The following is a 19,443-nucleotide window of genomic DNA, read 5'->3' on the forward strand; positions in this document are numbered from 1 at the left end:
ATACTTATTGCACTGTATCAACAACTTTTTCCATGGGTCTTTCTTAGTCAAAAAATATGTAACCTCCATTCAGTCAATGCCTTCTGTCGAGCAGGAGAAAGAAACTGCTTTGTATACAAGTTGAAATGGAGATTTTGATATTCAGTTTGTCCTGACTGATAATGAGTGTAGTATTTTGAATAAAGGCCAGGCTTATATGTTTCAATCCCAAAACATGATCCTCTGTTAGCCAGGCTGAATTTCATTTGTCTCATTTAACTTTCAGAATTGGTTTTGGACTCCAGTCCACAGGCTGAGCAGGATAATCCATTTCATCCCATGTCCAATTTTATTTCTCCAGGTCCAATTCCTCCTGCCATGTAGGCCTTTGAATCAGGGTTTATGTGACAGTCACTGTTGGACAAATTTGAACTGTAAGGAAACAGTGCCACTTAAGTTCTTGTCAGTAGTTAATAACATAACTAAAGAAGCAGATATAGGAGGATGTGATTGTAATCCAAAATAGATGGAACTGTGTACAGAAGGGGATGAAACAACTTGATGCTTGAAAATTTCCTCACCAGGAAAGCCATTGTATTAGGCATCTACTATTGAACCCTTGCAAAAAAAATTCCCTCAGACTTTGTTCAAGAGGGACAAACTCCTGAATGTGAGATTTTACAGATTTTATCAACAAACTGAATGATGCTATATGAGGAAACACATTAGCTGCTGAACATACCAATGTTCCACAGATCGAGGCTTTGACTGCCATGGAAAATATCTTCAAAAAATGGTGAACCGTCTGACAATATTTTTGGTGATGTTAACAAAAATAGCTCAGAAGAGATACTATTTCTTATTTAATGGCAAACTATATCAACAAATAAATAACGTCAATGTACTACCTTCAAATTTGTAAATTTGAAGGTAGTACATTGCAATGTGTACTTACTTTGAAAGGGATTGTTGAATTATATTCTGGTAGCAGCCAAATTTAATTTTTTGGATATTGTGTTTCAAAGATATAACTCTGTAAGAAATTATTTTTAAAGATATAGTCCTCCTCATAGACATATTAAAAACATGGAAATTGTTTGAACACAATGATTTCAAAAGGGAAGCTTCTATTTTTGCAGTATAACTTGGTGTCTAAAGGCTATGCATTTGGTGTTCTACACACAGCATATGACAAAACTTTACATTTAGATGTGCAGAATGTGCTTGAGTTGAAAACAGAAGTTTTTGTAGCATTGGTGTGATAGCATCAGTACTGGATTAAAGAAGAGTACACACTGAAATTGGTGATTATGAGATAATATACCTATGTGTGAATGTATGACATAAAAACTGTAGTTTCACTGAACAGAACATTAGATGGGGCACGGCAATACCAATAAGATAGTAAGAGTTTGCAATGGGTCTTCCACAGCAACTCTTCCCATGTAGAAAACATGATACTTGTAGATTTTCATGCAAAATGAAATATTTTATAATCCCTGTTGTTTAGATTTCTACTCTGGCTTCAACCCAGAAAGACCCCTGAGATGGCTTGTGCAGCATGATAAAAATATGCTTAATTTGGGGATGCTTCTGTCACAACAACACCAATACTGTGGAGTGGCTTACGCTACCCAAATGTCAGTTCTCAATAAACCTTTCTGGTGTTCCCATCTGTTTTCATCTAGGCTTACCTACTTAACTGTTGATGATTGGGTGGTCAAGTTGCTGGTAACAGGCAAGCTTTACTGCATGCATTCTGTCTGAGTGGTGCATATAATCAAATTCTGTATCACAATTATTATGTGGGGAAAACTGATAAATGTGAATCATATTGGGGAATATAAAACAATATTCTTCTGAAGAAAAGTCATGCCTTTCTAATGAAACTTCACATTTTGGGCTACAAAGAAGTGACAGTCTTAATTATAAGTTCTTACTGAAAAACATATGGCAGTATGTTGTCTCTCAAATTTGCTTTTAGGAACACTGTCAGTTGTTAACTTAGACAGGGAAATTCAACAAAAGAGTAAGGTTGTTTCTGTTAGGTTCTTCCTTGTAATCCATTGCAGTTGATAGTATGTATTTCTATTTGATAATATGAATAATATTAAGATAATAAGAATCCCAATATCTTTTGTCTTGTGGTTTACCATATGTTATCTATTGCAGTTTTAGGATTTAAGAATAGCTGTAGTGGATCAGATGAGTGGCATGTACAGTCCACCTTCCTCTTTCATGCAGGGGCTGACTAAATGCCCCTGGAAGACCTACAAGCAGGGCATTAATTTTATTATTAATTTTGGTTGCCCTTTCCAGTGCTACACCTCAGTTGAGGATATAGGAACTGGAACTGTACACCATATTCCGAATATCACAGATCTGTACAGGGGCATTGTATTGTTGACTGCTTTTATTTTCAATCTTAATAATCCCCAGCATGAAGTTTGTCTATTTCACTGTCACTAAGGAGCCAGTTTAATGAGTTATCCACCCCAAGATCTCCACTTCAGACTCAGTGTATTATGTATGTAAAGTGAAGAATTTTTGCCCAAATATTCATTGATTTACACTTACTGACAACCTCAGGATCCCTTTTAGCTGGTATTATATATTTACTGCTTCCAGCCCTCTGAAAGGGAGGTTGATTTTTAGCAGTAAATTGCATAATTTTCTTAAGAGATTAGTTTTTTAAGTTGTCAGCTCTAGAACTACTGCTCTCATCACCTTCTTCCTTCATTTTTCCTGAAAAAAAGCAGTTCCAGCATGGGTAACTGCTTCACGTTTTCATCAGTGAGAACTAATTCAGTTTCTCTATCTCCCTATTTTCCTCTAGTAGTCCTTTCAGTTGTCTGTTATACTGCAAATGTCACATGCCTCCTCGGCCAGTGTCCTGACAGGGATACAATATACTTAATACAACATTCTTAATCCAGAGGGGTTACCATTTTAGTCTGTTGTATCAGAACTCTTATTGTTAATCTTACTGTTTTAGCTCTGTGCTCCCAATTCTCTTTTTGCCTACCTTGTTGTCAAGTTATCTTTGTTTTGCCAGAACCCATAACCACCTTCTCATTCATCATGTTTGGGAAAGACTTCTTCCACTTTTTAAAGCCTTCTTGTCATTTATGGCTTTCTTGATGTAGTTATTAATCTTTCAGGTATTCACTTCGGAGGAAGAAGCAAGTAGTTTTCCTCTCAAGCCCAACAGAGCTTTCCACTCAGTCCAGCTTTGATTCTTTAAAAATAATTTCTTCCCCTGCTTCATTTATTTCCTGTACACATCAGCTGATGAGTGCCTGTTAACTACTTAGAGCTTCTTACACTTTGGAGAACCTTAGCCTCTTTTCTCCCAGTTTTTGCTGGCAAAATAATACAGATCACTACAAATAGCACAGTAACCAAATTTTGTATTTCCAAGCAGGGCGAGAGCATGCAGTAGTCATGAATCAGTAGGACTGGTGCATATGCAGGGACATCCTTTTAATACTGTGGATCTGTCTGATTTGGGCAACATGAAAGTAAATGCTGTCATTTGAACAGCATCCCTTGATCCTCGGTTCCTGAATTTGGTATTGACCTGTTAACCTCCTTCTCCTCTCTCCCCCCACACCTTCCCCTTTCCTTCTTATCAGACAATTATGTATTGCCCCTCCATAGGATGTTACATCATTTTTAGCTGTATAGTGGATGTATTTTATAGATCTTATTTTAGTATATTTATTGTATTTCTTAATGTTTTAGAATGGGTCCATGTTCTACTTTTTTTGGCTTCCCTTGCTGTGACATTATCTTCATTACTACCATCTTCCTGTTGTACTTTTGGGCCTATAGCTGTTTTGATATGTTGAGTGTACCCAACTGGAACTGCCGCCCATGTTGTATATTATTGCTTAATGGCTTTACTATCTTGTTATTTATGGTTTTAATCTGTAAGCATTAATTGTTGTCAAATCATGTTGTTCTCTGCCCTGAGCCCACTTGCTGGAAAGAGTGGAATATAAGCCAACTAAAATAAATAAATCAATGTTATGTGCTCTGAGCCAGTTCCAGGGAAAGCGGGTTATAAATCCAGTGAAATAAAATAAAACCAAATGCTCACTTTACTGCAGGAGGTGAAGAGTTGGTCTCAATTTCTGGGATTACATGTTTCTTCTCTTGGAAGATCCTGTTCTATAGTTTGCAGCTATTACCTCTAATAATGAAGGTGTTCTGGAACATCAGCATGGATGAATCCAGTTGGATTCTGCTAACTCCATGAAGAAGTTGTCAGGCTTGTTTTGCCCACCTACTAGCAATGGCCAATGTCACTGGGGGTTTTCTCTCTGGACCCATTCCTTGTTTGTTTAAGTAGAACACCAGAAAACTTCAATGCACAAATCCTGTGGGGCAAAGTAGAAATTGGTCCAGAGAGGTTGGTGGATTCTCCAGTTCCAGGGGCATTCAGTTTGAATAACCTGAGTCCTTTCTTATCCTCTTTTGTTGTGCTCTTTGTATGGCATTCTCTGCCAACTTTATTGTGGGGTGTGTGTGTCTATGCAAGACTGGTTGTTGACACTCTGTACATTCTGTTTTTTCTTTAGTGTGCAGTATTCTGAATCACTTCCCCATGGGAAAGGACTAGGTAACAGTGCAGTTAGAATAAATGGGAGCATAGCCTATTTAAGAATTCCTTTTAGCCACTGAAGAGATCAACATTCTTTTCCACTTGGTCTTTAGGTACCAGCTCTTCCCGAAGGTGCAGACTACTCTCCTCCAGTTGTTACAGAGCTGTACTACCTACTGGCAGATTATCACTTCAAGAACAAAGAACAGTCCAAGGCCATCAAGTTTTACATGCATGATGTCTGCATCTGCCCTAACAGGTCAGCAAAACTGAGTGGACTCCCCAAATTGCCTGTGAGCCAGTTTGCTGCCAACATGTGTTGTTTAAATTTGCAACACACATCCCCCCCAAGTTTGAAGCATTTGTGAGGAATAGATAACATGAGTTACCCTCACTTTCAGACCTATCTTTGTGCTGCATTGATTTACAGCTGTAACTGTGTTTGGAATGTACTGGCCTGGAGAAGGCCAAATGTATGTTCAACCCAGAGGTACATATGGACTTAACTCCAAAAAGGAGCAGGTTTCAGATTCTGAGCAGTGGTGGTGAACCCTGCTCCAAAGTACCATTTTGATAGATATTTTTAAAAGGTTGTAGTCCGATGCCTTAACACTTCGTCTTCCTGACTTCACCCATGATCTACTCCTTATCAGATTCCTGATGTTCTTGAGGATCTGGGGACATGGGATTATATTTGAACGTACACATACAAATAGTGGTGGGAAGTGCTGTCCAGTTGCAGCCAACTTATGACAACCCTGTAGGGTTTTCAAGGCAAGAAACATTCAGAGGTGGTTTTCCATTGTCTGCCTCTTCCTAGAGACCCTGGAGTTCCTGGTGGTCTATCATCCAACCAGGGCTCACTTTGATGTGATCAGACTAGCCTGAGCCACCTATATTATTTGTGCATACTGGTAGGTCATCTAATATCCAAAGAGCACCTCAGAAAATGGCAGTGGGCATACATTAGTTAAAATAAGGCATCCATGCAATATCGTGTATATGTAGGGTAACAAGGAAGATGCGGCCACCTTCATGAACAGCTTCGAAGGAAATTTTTAAGGTCACTTTCATATGTGGGTATTTTAGATTCCTGCAGAAAATTATCACAGCTCTGAAAGTAATGAACCCATTTGGACACACTGTGTATACCAGAATGAAGCACCAAACTTACGGTAGCAGCAGAACTCTTATCTTTCCTGGAGAAACTATTATAAGGACTTGAATGATGAAAACAGAAATTATAGTGTAAACATGGTTTTAAATTGCAGTGCCATTTTAACCAGTTCCCACAGCCATATCCCTTAAAGCAGGAACAAGATGAAAAGCACATGCTCTAAATAAGATGTAAAATATAAATGGATAAACATAAATATGGGTTGCATACAAACTTTCATGAACAATTATGTATAAAGCTCATGGAATAAATAGCCTTTGGATTATCATTCAAACCGTAGAATGTAGGATTCAATAAAGCAATGCGTTGATGGGATCACAGATATGGGCAGTGACATGTCACAAATAACTTAAACAGGTGCATGTTGCTGTGTTGCATGGTGGGCTCTCCTGAGTGAATTGTGTTTCACAACGTGCTGCTTTTTTGTTCTTTCAGATTTGACTCCTGGGCTGGCATGGCTCTAGCTCGGGCAAGTCGAATTCAAGACAAATTGAATTCCAATGAGCTGAAAAGCGATGGCCCCATTTGGAAACACTCCACTCCAGTCCTGAACTGTTTCAAAAGAGCCCTTGAAATTGATGGCTCCAACCTCTCCCTGTGGATAGAGTACGGCACCATGTCCTATGCCCTGCATTCTTTTGCATCCAGGCAGCTTAAGCAGTGGAAGTCAGAATTACCACCTGAGGTGGTGCAGCAGGTGAGCTAAAACTTGTAGCCTGCAGATTCAAAACAATTTGCCTGTCTTGAATGGACCAGTTGCTGCTGCTGCCTAGCCTTAAGCATGCTTCCTCTTTCAGATGGAAGGCCGACGGGATAGCATGTTGGAGACAGCAAAGCATTGCTTCACATCAGCATCTCAGTGTGAGGGTGATGGGGATGAGGAGGAGTGGCTGATCCATTACATGCTGGGCAAGATTGCTGAGAAGCAGAAGCAACCTCCTGTGGTCTACCTTCTTCACTACAAACAGGCAGGACACTTCCTCCATGAGGAAGCGGCCAGGTATCCCAAGAAGATACACTATCATAACCCTCCAGAACTTGCGATGGAGGCCTTGGAGGTAAAATCATGAAAGGAAAGCATGGAAAAATTTAGTGGTTGTGAGTAGCCTTTAAAGCAAAGCAAAATCCTAAGACCCAGAAATTTATGAGCATCACATCTGTCAGCACACAAGCATTATTCTTTCAGACAGTAGCATAGCTTTTCTCATGTTCCCTAAAGCAACTCAGCCATTTTCCTGCATATATTTATGTTAGAATATTTTGTGGTACATCAGCAGCTCAAAAGAAGTTAAATTAATTATCTTCCTGATTCCAAAAACTGTCCTGCCTCTTGTTTTGGGCAGCCAGATGTGTGACTGTCTATGAGCCTACTCTAAGCAGCTTTCTGATACGTGGTTTACTACAAGTGGTTATGTATAATAAAGGTTTTTTTTTTTAAAAAAAAAACTATTTAGTTAGGATTTGAAAACAAATTTAAAATCCTGCAGAATCTTGCCATGCAGTACACTGCTTTCTTCTAGGTATATTTTCGACTTCATGCCTCTATCCTGAAGCTAGTGGGAAAGGCTGACTCTGGAGTGGATGCAGAACTGCTTGTCACTTTTATGAAGGAAGCTGCTGAGGGGCCATTTGCAAGGGGAGAGGAGAAGAATACCCCCAAAATTACTGAAAAGTGAGTGCTAGTTTGCTGATAGGGGAAACTAAGGCTGCTTTGAAGTCCTGTTTCAGTATATTCCCGGTACAGGGACTTTAGGAGTACCATATTGATCAGGTGACAACTCAGCTGTCTGGTTTTTACAAAGAGCCTCTCTTTCCTCAGTGTGGGAAATATTAAAGTTAATCTAAAAGGGGCAGTGCTTCTTCTCTTACTTCAACATGATATCCAGTGGTATCTGATGTTGCCTTTTCCGGGTGGCTCTGTATCTGAAATCAGATTTGTAACTGATAACTACAGTTCTGCAAAACCAGACCTTTTAATAAAAACATGGATTAGCAAACCTATGAATTTGTCATGGGCTAGCAAACCTATGCATTTGTTTAAACTTTACAGTATAACAGCATAATCTACTTACATAGACTATTTTCAGCCCCTTGGGAATTCCAGGTATGTAATGTTTGTGTGAACAGCTAAGTGCATGTGAATGTGTGTGTTGAGTGTGTATGTCTCATTACCGTCTTCTGGATTCAGAGGCCTGCACTTTTTCAGCTAGCCCACATGTACTGAAATTGCCTCAGCTCATGAATTGGTTGGACAGTGTGACAGCTTTTCTTTTTTGCAGGATTTTGCATGGTGAAATTTGTTTGTTGGGGTGAGGCTCAGCAGAAAAAGGAGATGGGTATACAGTGGTGTGGAGAAATGAGAGTACCATAAAGAAAGAAGGGAGTTGCAAATGGTGTAGGAACCTGTTGGATGGGGAATGAGAAAAGAGGCAATTGAGAGATGGAGGATGCGGATGTGTGATGCAGAAAGAAGAGAACACATCTGTGATGGAGAGCAGATTGAGGAGGGGAAATGGTTAACTGAGGGAGTGCAGAGATGCTTGCAGACTAGTGGTTCAGAGGGAATACAGAATCAGGGTTATGGGGCATGATAAAAGAAACATACTGTTAAAATTGCAATAAATGTGTGTTTTAAGGGTAAAAAAATTGACATTGATCAAGTAAGGACGCACTATATGCCAGTACAATCTTTTTCTCTTCCTGTTGTCCTCTCTTCTTCCACCAGGGAAAAGCTTTGCATGGTGGATGAGGACTCTCATTCTTCTGCTGGAACAGTGCCAGGCCCTGGGACTTCCCTTCCCTCCTCCTCCGGTCCAGGTCTGACATCCCCATCCTACACAGCCACTCCAGTTGACCACGATTACGTCAAATGTAAAAAAACCCGTCAGCAGGCAACACCGGATGGTACAGTCCCTGTTCTCAATACTGCCAGCACACAGGTGTGCTGTAATCATGGGGGGTTTCACTTGGGAATTTCAATTTGCTTGCTTCGAGGAGGGTGATGGGTCTTTGGTAACACGGGCAATATTGCAACTCATTAACCTCATAAATCCACAGTGGTCAGCTGCTACCTCCCATTCAACCTAAATGAGAGGAACCATTGAGTAATTTGTATACCAGATTGTTTAATACTCTGATTAAATGCTGAAGACTCCCAAAGTCAAAGAATTTTAATACTCAAGGTATAAAAGATTCGGATCTCTCTGGTTCAGAAATATTTCCCTGGCACAGTTTTTCAGTCCTGACTCCTGCCATTTGGGAAGAAGGAAGGTGGCAACTGCATGGGTGTCAGAATCACAGTGTGAAGTGGAATGGCTCCCACTGACTTTCTCTTCTGTTATCTCTTTATTTCCCTTGATTTCCAATGAGTGGTGAGTACTTTTCTGTAGCTGATAAAATTATATCCTGCCAGATAGCCTTGTTGGAATAGTTGCCTGGTATAATAATCTTACTGGCAAAGTGCCATTGAGATAAAATTAGCACCACAATTCACATGAGGTAGCCATACAACCAAATGTGTGATAGAAAGCTGCTGTTCTGAGCATCACCTTCTTTGGGCTAGAGAACTTGCATGGTGGGGCTGCAATACAACTGTGCTTTCTAAGAATGTACATTGTGCTGGCTTTGCTCAAGTTGGAGCAGTATACTTGCAGTTTCCCAAAACACATATGAAGCCTGTAGTGCCCTAAAATTCAGTAACCTAAAATAATAGGCAAGGTATGGATGAATTCTAACTGTGCATAGACCATACCTGCACTGCAAGAATCTTTTTGTGTGGGTGGAATATGTTGAGTAATGTATATAAAGGAAAGCATTGTGCTGTATATAATTTTATCAGCACAACTGCCACAAAATGAAAATGTTATATCTTCCTGCATCTGCTATTATAACTAAAGTTAATATTCTTGAGGCTACCACAGCAATAGAAGACGTTGCATTTGAGTGTCTTCTTGGAAGGTCAAATGTAATAATTGCTCCAAAGAGCATTTGCAGAGTCTTGCATAATTGGCCACCTGTTGCAAAGAGAAAGCAGAGTTGTTCACCTAGGTCAGGGTTGGGGAACAGTGGCTCTCCAGATGTTTTTTGCCTACAACTCCCATCAGCCCCAGCCACCATGGCCAATGGCTGGGGCTGATGGGAGTTGTAGGCAAAAACGTCTGGAGAGCCACTGTTCCCCACCCCTGACCTAGAAGAGCAAAATTGTGGCTTGGGCAGCCAGGGCTGTGCAGTGCTTTGATGGGCTGTAGCAGCCCAGCTTCATGCTCAAGCTGTCCACTGTGCCTTGCTTTGGTTCATGTTTGCATTATTAAGTCAGGTTGTTTTTTTTTTTCAAATGGAGGAATACTGAGATCTTCAGCAAAATGTTCATGTTTGCGTTTCACTCAGTATCTACCTGGAAAAAAAACCCCTCTATTTTTAGATTGTGATTTGGAAACAGCTTGCTGTTACAGCTTGTAACATCCTGCAACACTGTTCTTTAATAAATGTTAACTCTTTTGCACCATTACCTTGATACCTAGATGCTTTTAACAATATTTGAAATAATGAAATATAAATGATAAAGGTTTTGTTTTTTTAAAAATAGAAGACTGTGCAGACCTGTCAGCTACACTTATAAACATTGGATGATCTTTGATCTGGATAAACATTGATACAAGGGAGAGATTTCTAGATCAAAAAATTATTGTCAGCTGGTCTGTTGTTTGGAAAGCTGCTCAAGATCATGAAGGACCTGGAATAAAACAGGCCAGCAAAAGAGTAGTGAAAGTCAGCTGCAGGGCATGACTAGCAATGGAAAAACAGAAGCAACTTCAGGAGTACAAGAATCCATCCTCTTGTTCAATATCAAGGAAACAGCTGAGAGGAGAAGAGGGAGAATGGACTCAATCAGGGCAGGGGCTCTGCTTAATGCCTGTATAAACCCAGAGAGACAACAGTGCCCAAAGCTTCAGCTATAATGGATGATGAGAGCACCAGGCAGATGTCTTAAAGCAACATTGTCCACCATTGCCATGTAAATTTCAGTGTGTTACCATGCAAAATTACTCCATTTTAAGGCCATTTAAATGAGTGAGCTTGGATTGGAATAGTTCTGCATACAATTGGACTGCTCAATAATGGTTCCTAGTCAAATTAATAGTTTAATATGGAATCAGCTGACTTATTCAGAGCAGAACAAAAAATATTCAAATGAAGAAGTTTGCTTTTCTTCCTGAAGGTGTATGGCTCTTAAACAAACCAGATCAGTGTTGGGAGCTAGGTTATGAGACTGTGCTGCCCATTCCAGGTATGAAAGAATGTACAGAACTGGTTGGCAGTGCAGGAGATGCTTCAGTATATTTGAATCCCTGTGTTATGGAGCATATCTTTAGCCTGCATGGAGCAAATCTGGCATTTGAGCTGGTGCTGTAAAATGCAGAATTCCTCCAGTCTTGCCTTGATAAAGCTGCCTCTTCCTAACAGTTAAAAGCAATTGCTATCTGTTCCACTTTTTCTGTAAGCATATGCATAAGAATTGGCCTTTCCCATTGTCCTTCCCTTGTGCGTTCATTCTTCTTCGTTTTCCTTTTAGCATAGCTGTTGTACCCCGAGAGCCAGAGTGTGTGACCTAAACCAAGGCTTCTAGCTTTCCTTTAAAGCATTTGTACAGATTAAGGGCCTAGAAATTAACCTCACCCAAAGAAGATATATTTTGCTTTATACTTATCTGGTAATGACTGATGTGAAGTATTTGCAGCTGGCCATCTGGGGACACTAAAATGACTGTTCAGAAGCCCAGGTATTACATGGATCACTTCCTTCATTCAACGCAGAAGTGTACTCATTTCTATACCACTTCTGCAGAAAAAAATGTTATAGGTAAAAATCACAAAATAAATACAAGAAAATAAATCCAGCACATTCATCATAAGTCATTACACAATCCTAGCAGCCCTAAGAACTGTCATATGAAAGATGATGAAAACTTCATGAAAACTTGAAAAGCTGGTTTCTTCCCTGTCCCCCATCCCTCACCTTCCCTGTCTCGACTACCATCAATTAAAGATCTTTCAGTGACTCTGTTGGAAACAGAGAGGCTGGATTTCTTAGTCCCCCTTTGGCCATCGATCAATGCAGCAGAGATGGCAAATGAAAAGAAGTAGGTATCATCTGAATCAAAACAGTCGCTCCAACCAAGAAATTTTTGAGACATTGTTTTCTAAGATTTGTCTGGTTTTGGTGTCACACTTGTCTTTTGTGTTGCTGTCCAGCTACCCATATCCACTAGCAGAGTTCTGGCACATTATGCAGCAAATGCATGGGGGGGGGGGGGAGTTGTGAGTTCACTAGAGCAGAAAAACTCATTTAGAGCTCTTTGTACAATGAAATGTGACTGTTGTTGTCATTGTCATCTTTTGCTGTCTGTGCATTCGTACTTTTGTAACCAATATTGCCCGTGCTGCCCTAGCCCTTTCTAAAACTCTGTCTGTGGATATTCTCTCCCTGCTTTTTACCCATCACGGCTTGCTTGAACTATAGGCCAGAACTGCAGCTTAACCCACCCCACTTGGTCAATGGAAATGTTGTTCTGTACAGACCCACTGCAAAGGCTCCTTTCAAAATAAATTGGTCCTCTAGCTCTTGTAACCATTGGATTGTTCTGCCACTTCAACATGTTTTCTTCATCCATCTCTTCTTGTTCTTTATGCAAGCAAGTGTTGTTTGTGTTTTAATAAAAATGTGATATAAGAAAGTTAGCAGGATCATGTATTTGAAGGGTGGAGGGGGTTCAGGCCATACTGTGTGTGTTGTGATAAATCACTAGATTTATACCTTGTGCATCTCAAAGGCAGATTAAAAGTAATTAGATTAATTGCATCACCCTCATCTCTCCTTACTCATGTTTTTGTGTAGCCATTCAAATAAAAAGAATTTGCACCATTTCCATAAGTTCAATGATCTTGGATTTGGGCAAGTCTCTAGGGAAAGGAAATCCCATAGTTGAGAGGCAGCCACTGAGCTCACTTCTCTGTCCCATTGCCATCCTGAATTGTTGCTTAGCTGGAAAACTTGGTCCTGGAGGGTATTTTTAATACATTGGACTCTAGATGTTTAGTGCTTTAATTTATAGGTCAGCAACAGTACTTTGAATTGAGCCCAGAAGGCAATCAGAAACCAGGGCAGATGCTGGTTATGCTTCAGATAGCCTGCTCCCATTGGAAAGCAGAATGAAGTATTTTGCATTGGCTGAAGTGAAGTAAGCCTCCTGGAGCTAAACCTTCTTGGTTGGTTAGGATTATAGCTACTTTTATGTAGTTTGCCAAAGGGCACTCTGATTTCCCTTGGCTGAGCATCTTACCTCCTGAGCCAATCTTAGTCAGTTTGTGCTGTTGCTTCTTGCATTTGGGAAACAATGGCAGACAAGGCTGGTTCTTAATAACACGTGTCCAACACCTAGTAGAAGAGACTCGTCAAGAAGAGGATCTCTGTACATCACATGATGAATTCTGTTCCATACACCCATGTGTATGTGTTTGTGTGTTGGTTTCAAACTCAAAGGAAATCCAATCCCAGCACTTATCAAAGAACTAGGAGCTTGTTTTGTTTAAGGGATGCAGGAAGTTGTTTCTACATGGGGTGAATATGTCTGTAGGTCACCCTTTCCTTAAAGATTCCATGCATGGACTGCACAGGGACTCAAATCTTTTTTGTTTTAGTGAACTGCACACTGTGCTCCATATCTAAATTACTTGTGTTTCCTTTCTCTACTGTTATATTCTCGATGTTACTGGTTGGCAGTGGCTGCACTTTTGGAGCTTGTGAAGTTAGCCATGTGTCTCTTCTCTCCCTCCTCACAACACACAGTTATTTGTTACTTCCAGATACCTGTCTATTAGTACTCCAGTTAAACTCCTACTTGGAATAACTTTTCACAGGCAGCCTGGATCTTAGCCAGAAGACTGTCCCTATTTCCTTCCATCTGGCTGAATTCAATTCTAATGAGGGCCTTTAGAGGTTAATGACTACCCATTGTGATGGTCTGCAGGAAGCTACACTAGTTTAAAAAAAGACTTACTGTTTTTTCTTCTGGTTTGACAGTTTGCCCCTTGATGTTTTTGGCAATGGGATTTCTAATTCTGAGTGTCCAGAATCAACTACCGCATCCAGAACTTTATCTGCAGCACTATAGTTTTGCTTGAATTTTCTGCTTTATGGGTGTTCCCCAATACTTTGTGCTCTGCCTCTTGAAATAGTATTATTGTCATCTTTACAGGGCATATTTTCAGTTTAGCAAGAGATTTAGAAAATCGCGTCTTCTAAAGCATTTGCTCCTCATTGCATAGCATCCATGAGTCTGCTTTGTTTACTTTGTCCCAGCATCTCCAGCAGCCCTTGTAACAGATACTGTGGTTTTCTTAAGACTTCTTGAAAGTTCATAGCTGATTTGAATTAAAGACTCCCTGGTTATAGGTCATGATCTTAACCCATGTACTACACTAATTCTGATCTATTGCTAGACCAAAACACATTAACCTGTTTATCTGAGGCTGCTTCCATCTAGAAGGAGTGGTGCATATGTCCTGCAATGGTCTCATCCACATCAGAACCATTTTGCTGCCATCAACCTCTTACAGTGCTATTTTCTGAGCATTTTTCCTTGCCATGCCACTAGATGGGTTTGTCAGTAGCACCACCAGGGAGCTTTCCCCTATAATGCTATAATAATCTATTGCCATTTATCTATTTCCATTTCTAATTTTACTAGAACTGTTACAGAGCAGGAAAAAAACAAATGAATTGCCATGGGATAGTGAATTGCCATGGCTGCAGTGATGCACCCCAAGAGCCACTGCAGAGTCACTGCATGGAATGGAGGATGAGATGGGAAAGAGGGCAGAAAACTTGCACATGCAGACTCTTCACTGCCAGCTTTTGTGCCTCTGCATTCCTAGCGGCAGCAAAAGAAACACAGAAACTTTTCCTCGGAATGTTGCTTAGGAATGTTTCTTTTTCTTTCTCCCTAAGTGGTAAAAAAAAGTCTTGCATTTGGATGAAGCTGGAGAGTAAATATCCTGCATTAATTCAGACATTTGTTTGCACTCTATTCTTTCCAGTGTACAAAAGCTGCTTTCTTTCTTCCTGCGCACAGTGTATGGAGGCATCCATGTCTTAGACTTAAAAATTAAAAAAAACCACTCTTGAGTTGTGTGGCTACTATCTGTTTGCCTCTCAACCATTTCCCTTTCAAACTGGCTTCCATAAGTCCTAGGATTCTACAAGTCATGAAACTTGATCATGGATTATCATTTCTGAAGCAAATTTTTAGGTACCTGCAGGTTAGACTTAAGGGAGTTGCTTGCATCTTTGGATACCTTTATATACCCGATAAGCAGTGGAGATGGCCAAGATTTCCATTTGGCTGCCCTAAGACTGCCCTGACCTGGATGGCTCAGGCTAGCCCAATCTCATCAGATCTTGGACATTAAGCAGAGTGAACCCTGGTTAGTACTTGGGTGGGAGACTGCCAAGGAAGTCCAGAATTTCTACACAGAGGCAGGCAATGGCAAACCACCTCTTAGTTTCTTGCCTTGGAAACCCTATGGGGTTGCCCTAAGTCAGCTGTGACAATGTCAGTTTCCATCACTATCAAGACTGTTGCTCTGTGTCTGTGGAAACGGGTGGCTGCAGATCTATACACTCTCCTCCCCAAATGGGGCAGGATGCTCTGAACCTCACAGTAGGCAGAAAGGGGACAGTGCAGGTGATAGATCAAGCTGCTGCCTCTGTTGAAGTCTCTGTTCTGATAACACTCCACTTGCTTCCTGAGAGAGTTTGAAGAGAGCTGTACGATGCATGTGCAAATTCTGTCTCAAGTGCAGCATTGCCTCTGAAGTGAGATGAAGGTGACAGCAAGGTGAGACTGAGAGTTGGATCCATTGGATGTCTAGCCTGGCAGAGTTTGGACTGTGAAACCAAGGAAGGGGCCTTTGTACGGCAAAGAATGATGAGGAAGTATTAAATCCATGTTACAAGGCAGAGATGTGTTTGGGGCCTATCTGCAGCGAGACTGCACAGAAAGCACGTTCCATTTTTTTTTTAATCCTTGTTTTTCTTATGCAGACAGGAGTCAGGATAGCACTGCAGTAGTGCTGTCGGATTCCAACTCTACACAAGACATGTTTACTGAACCTGCCAGCTCGCAAGACAGTGCTAAGAAATGTTTTCCAGAGACAAGGCCTTATTCTTCCTGCTTAGAAGCTGCTGCTCCTGGCAAAGAGATCCTAGGACCTGTGGAGGAGAAGGGTATGTCGTCTTTAGAGTGTTATCCCACACTGTCTCTTTGCAGGTGAGATTATTGCTTAGCAAAGCCACTGAAGAAAGCCTACTCCTGCTCCCCTTGCTTCACCAGTAGGGGAGTTCCTGCCAAAGGAAAGGAATGGCAGAAGTTTGGACCAGATTTAATGTGGGTTCAGGAGACAGGTGGCTTACTGCTGGATAGGAGTGGGAGAATGTTTATTCTTCTGTAGAGGAGCAGTTGCTTCTTCTTTGCTTTCCCCACCTTTGCTTGATTGCTGCGACCAGGGGAACAAGAAGAAAAACTGCAGGATAGGGATTATTTGTCCCAAGGAAAGGTGTGTGCTTTGCTTCATTTCCTGCGCCCCCCCAAACTGCTATTGTGGGGAATCTTTTGGAACATGTTTTAATGGGAAAGACAGTGGCTTCTGATTGAATTTGATTTCAAGCAGCTTTTGACCATGTAATATTGATAATCTCAGAAAAGTCAGAAGAACCCTTGGAGAACTCTGAATTCTGTCACACAGCTGAGCAGAAGCTAGATCCTCAGACACCATCTGGCATCTCCTCCAAAGCCTCAGCCACCTCGCTTTCCCAGTGGGACTCTAAAAGGCAAGCCGATCCTTGCGCAGACCAGTTTCCTCAGAGTCTTCCAGTGGATCTGGAGGAGCAACGGCAGTTCCTGACAGAGCAGTGCATCACCTCCTTTCATCTGTGCCTGAGCCGTTTCCCTCAGCACTATAAAAGCCTTTACAGGTTGGCATATCTCTACGCGTACAGCAAAACCCACAAGGTAAGAGAATGATATGTTGTATGCATGGAAGGCAATAAACTTGGCTTTCCATTGCCTTGGCATGTCCCTGGAAAGGAACAGCAGAATCTTTGCCATGGCATAGCCACTTTTGGCGGACCAGTCTGGGATGGGGGAAGTCTGCTTTGTTTGTTCAGTGGTTTCTTCTCTCCCCTCCCCTTTCAGTCAAGTTACATGGCTGGTGGAAATCTTTGTATAGTCCCACTGCTTTCCATTGGCTTGGGGTTTGAGTGGTGGAGCCACCCCTCTGCCTCACAAAATGAAATGCTCTGAAGTTGCTGCCCTCTCCAGCAAGTCTTTCAGCAACAGACCTGGGCCTGAAACTACAGGGCAGAAAGCAGTCTACAAAGCTTCTATAGAGGCCTGAAGTAAACTTGTGATGGCTTTCTGATCCTGAAGAGAAATCCACAAGTCCTTGCATTTGCTGTGATGTGCTGGGTGAAGTCAGAACTGTGGAGGAGATGGCATAAGTGGAGATCTCATCATACCTTGAGGAGGCGGGGGGGGGGGGGGGCGGGAGTATGTTCATCTGTGTGCAATTTGTGCAAAAAGTCACAGGGTTCTTTCTTTTTCTTTCTTTCTTTCTCTGGAAGAATGAGATCCTCCATACTATATTAATCATGTGAATTAAGGCCCTTTTGTTTATTTTGCATAATTCATTTTACAAAAAAAAAGAATATTCTGAATAAACTGAACCTAGAATACCAGAGTATGAAGGATTAAAATAAGATGTACTTTAACTGTAATTTACATAAACAGTTTGGCAACTGAACACAAACCACATCAAACTGGCATTTCAGTATAAATCAGTGCACAAACTGTTAAGAGTGCTGAGAGGATATCTGGTCAAGTACAGTCCATTTTACTAAAGATCTTAAAAGTAAGTAAAGTAAGTAAAGTAAAATTTTATTTATATCCCGCCCTCCCCCGCCACGCAGGCTCAGGGCGGCTAACAACAGCAAAACAACAATACATTTAACAAAACATTAAATTAACCCCAAACCGATTAATACATTAGTTAAAACAGTTACTAAATCTAAAAACATTAAGTTAGATCTGACAGTACCGTTATTAATCGACGCTATGCCTGTCAGTTTGTGAATGATGGCGGATCTCCAGACTGGACCATTTTGATGTTTCTCTGTGGACTTGGTCAGCCGTTCATGAATGCCTGTTTGAAAAGGGTGGTCTTGCAGGCCCTGCGGAACTGATCAAGGTTCCGCAGGGCCCGCACCTCCTCTGGGAGTTGATTCCACAAGGAAGGGGCCGCGGTAGAGAAGGCCCGTGCATAGGTAGTCCGAAGTTTAACTTCTTTTGGCCCAGGGGTGGTCAATCTGTTTTTACCTACTGACCTCAGTGCTCTCTGGGGCTCATACGGGCACCATCTTCTATGCAATAATCCATTGCGTCACATATCACATACATAAGGATCAGTGGACTGTTATGTACTGGATTGTTCTACATAGAGAAGGTGATGGTCTTGAAGAGCCATTTTGGTGTGGTGGTTAAGTGCATGGACTCGTATCTGGGAGAACCAGGTTTGATTCCCCAATTGTCCACTTGCAGCTGTTGGAATGGCCTTAGGTCAGCCATAGCTCTCGTAGGAGTTGCCCTTGAAAGGGCAGCTACTGTAAGAGTCTCTCAGCCCCACCTGCCTCACAGGGTGTCTGTTATGGGGGGGGGGAGGTAAAAGGAGATTGTGACCACTCTGAGATTCAGAGTATAAGGCAGGATAGAAATCCAATATCATCAACATCATCTTTATTGAAATGAGTTAGACTTGACTGGAAATCAGTTGAGCACTTGTTTTGTGTTTAGATCTGTGTACTGAACATTTGATGCAATTTGTGTTAAATTGTCTGTCATGTTAAATAAACTGATAGCAAGCTACATCTTGCTGTAGTCCTTTGTGCTTAGGTGAATTTTTGTTCCGTGTAATTTATTCTGCTCCTTGTTAGTTTTGGAGAGAGAAAGTAGCTTTTCTAGATATTGGAAGCTCCAGTTCTTGATCAGGGAAAATATTTTTCCCAACTCCCACCCTTCCATGCTTCCAAGACATCATAACACCTTTTCTAGTAACTGTTAGAAGTAAAAAAGGCCAGGAACCTTTGAAAGAGCAGAGATATCTAGGAAACGAAAGTCCACTCACTACCACATGCAGTGCTTTTTGTGTGACATTTTGGAATCCATTCATGCACCATTTGAAAGGCACTGTTGGTGTTCACATAACGTTTTAGAGCTTGTGCTTCCAAATTCCAAGATGATTAAGTTTTTATTGGGAGTCTTGTATTCTGTTATTGAGGATGTGATATATAGATAGCTTGTTGCTTTCATCTCTTTTGTGGGAGCTCTGCCAACCAATGGAAATAAGAATACTATTGAAGAATTCAGAATAACTGAGGTGAGAAATTTGGGCACTATAGAGACAAGGCTGGTCATCTGCTGAGGATGGGTAGGGATTAGTGTTGTTGATAACATTATTTTCTGTAAACTGCCTTATGCAGGTCTGTGAGGATGTTTAGAAATCTCTTAAATAAAGTAACAGCCTTGCAAAGCAGATGGTCTTTTGTGTGCCTGAAAATGTGGGGTTGGAAT

The 19,443-nt window shown here is 41.1% G+C and overlaps 1 protein-coding gene across 2 annotated transcripts in view; it reads left to right on the forward strand.

Annotated features, from left to right (window-relative positions):
* Positions 1 to 19,443, forward strand: part of CABIN1 (calcineurin binding protein 1) — a 102,548-nt gene that overhangs the window by 31,550 nt on the left and 51,555 nt on the right. The window contains exons 21-27 of one of the 2 annotated variants that reach the window (XM_060250119.1): positions 4,699 to 4,844; positions 6,198 to 6,459; positions 6,560 to 6,820; positions 7,283 to 7,434; positions 8,488 to 8,666; positions 15,864 to 16,046; positions 16,520 to 16,830. In XM_060250119.1, coding sequence (XP_060106102.1) covers positions 4,699 to 4,844; positions 6,198 to 6,459; positions 6,560 to 6,820; positions 7,283 to 7,434; positions 8,488 to 8,666; positions 15,864 to 16,046; positions 16,520 to 16,830 — 1,494 coding nt within the window. The remainder of the gene's footprint in view (positions 1 to 4,698; positions 4,845 to 6,197; positions 6,460 to 6,559; positions 6,821 to 7,282; positions 7,435 to 8,487; positions 8,667 to 15,863; positions 16,047 to 16,519; positions 16,831 to 19,443) is intronic. The other variant, XM_060250120.1, reaches the window with a different exon arrangement.

Source organism: Heteronotia binoei, chromosome 11 (genome assembly GCF_032191835.1).
Source record: "Heteronotia binoei isolate CCM8104 ecotype False Entrance Well chromosome 11, APGP_CSIRO_Hbin_v1, whole genome shotgun sequence".
NCBI lineage: Eukaryota > Metazoa > Chordata > Lepidosauria > Squamata > Gekkonidae > Heteronotia > Heteronotia binoei.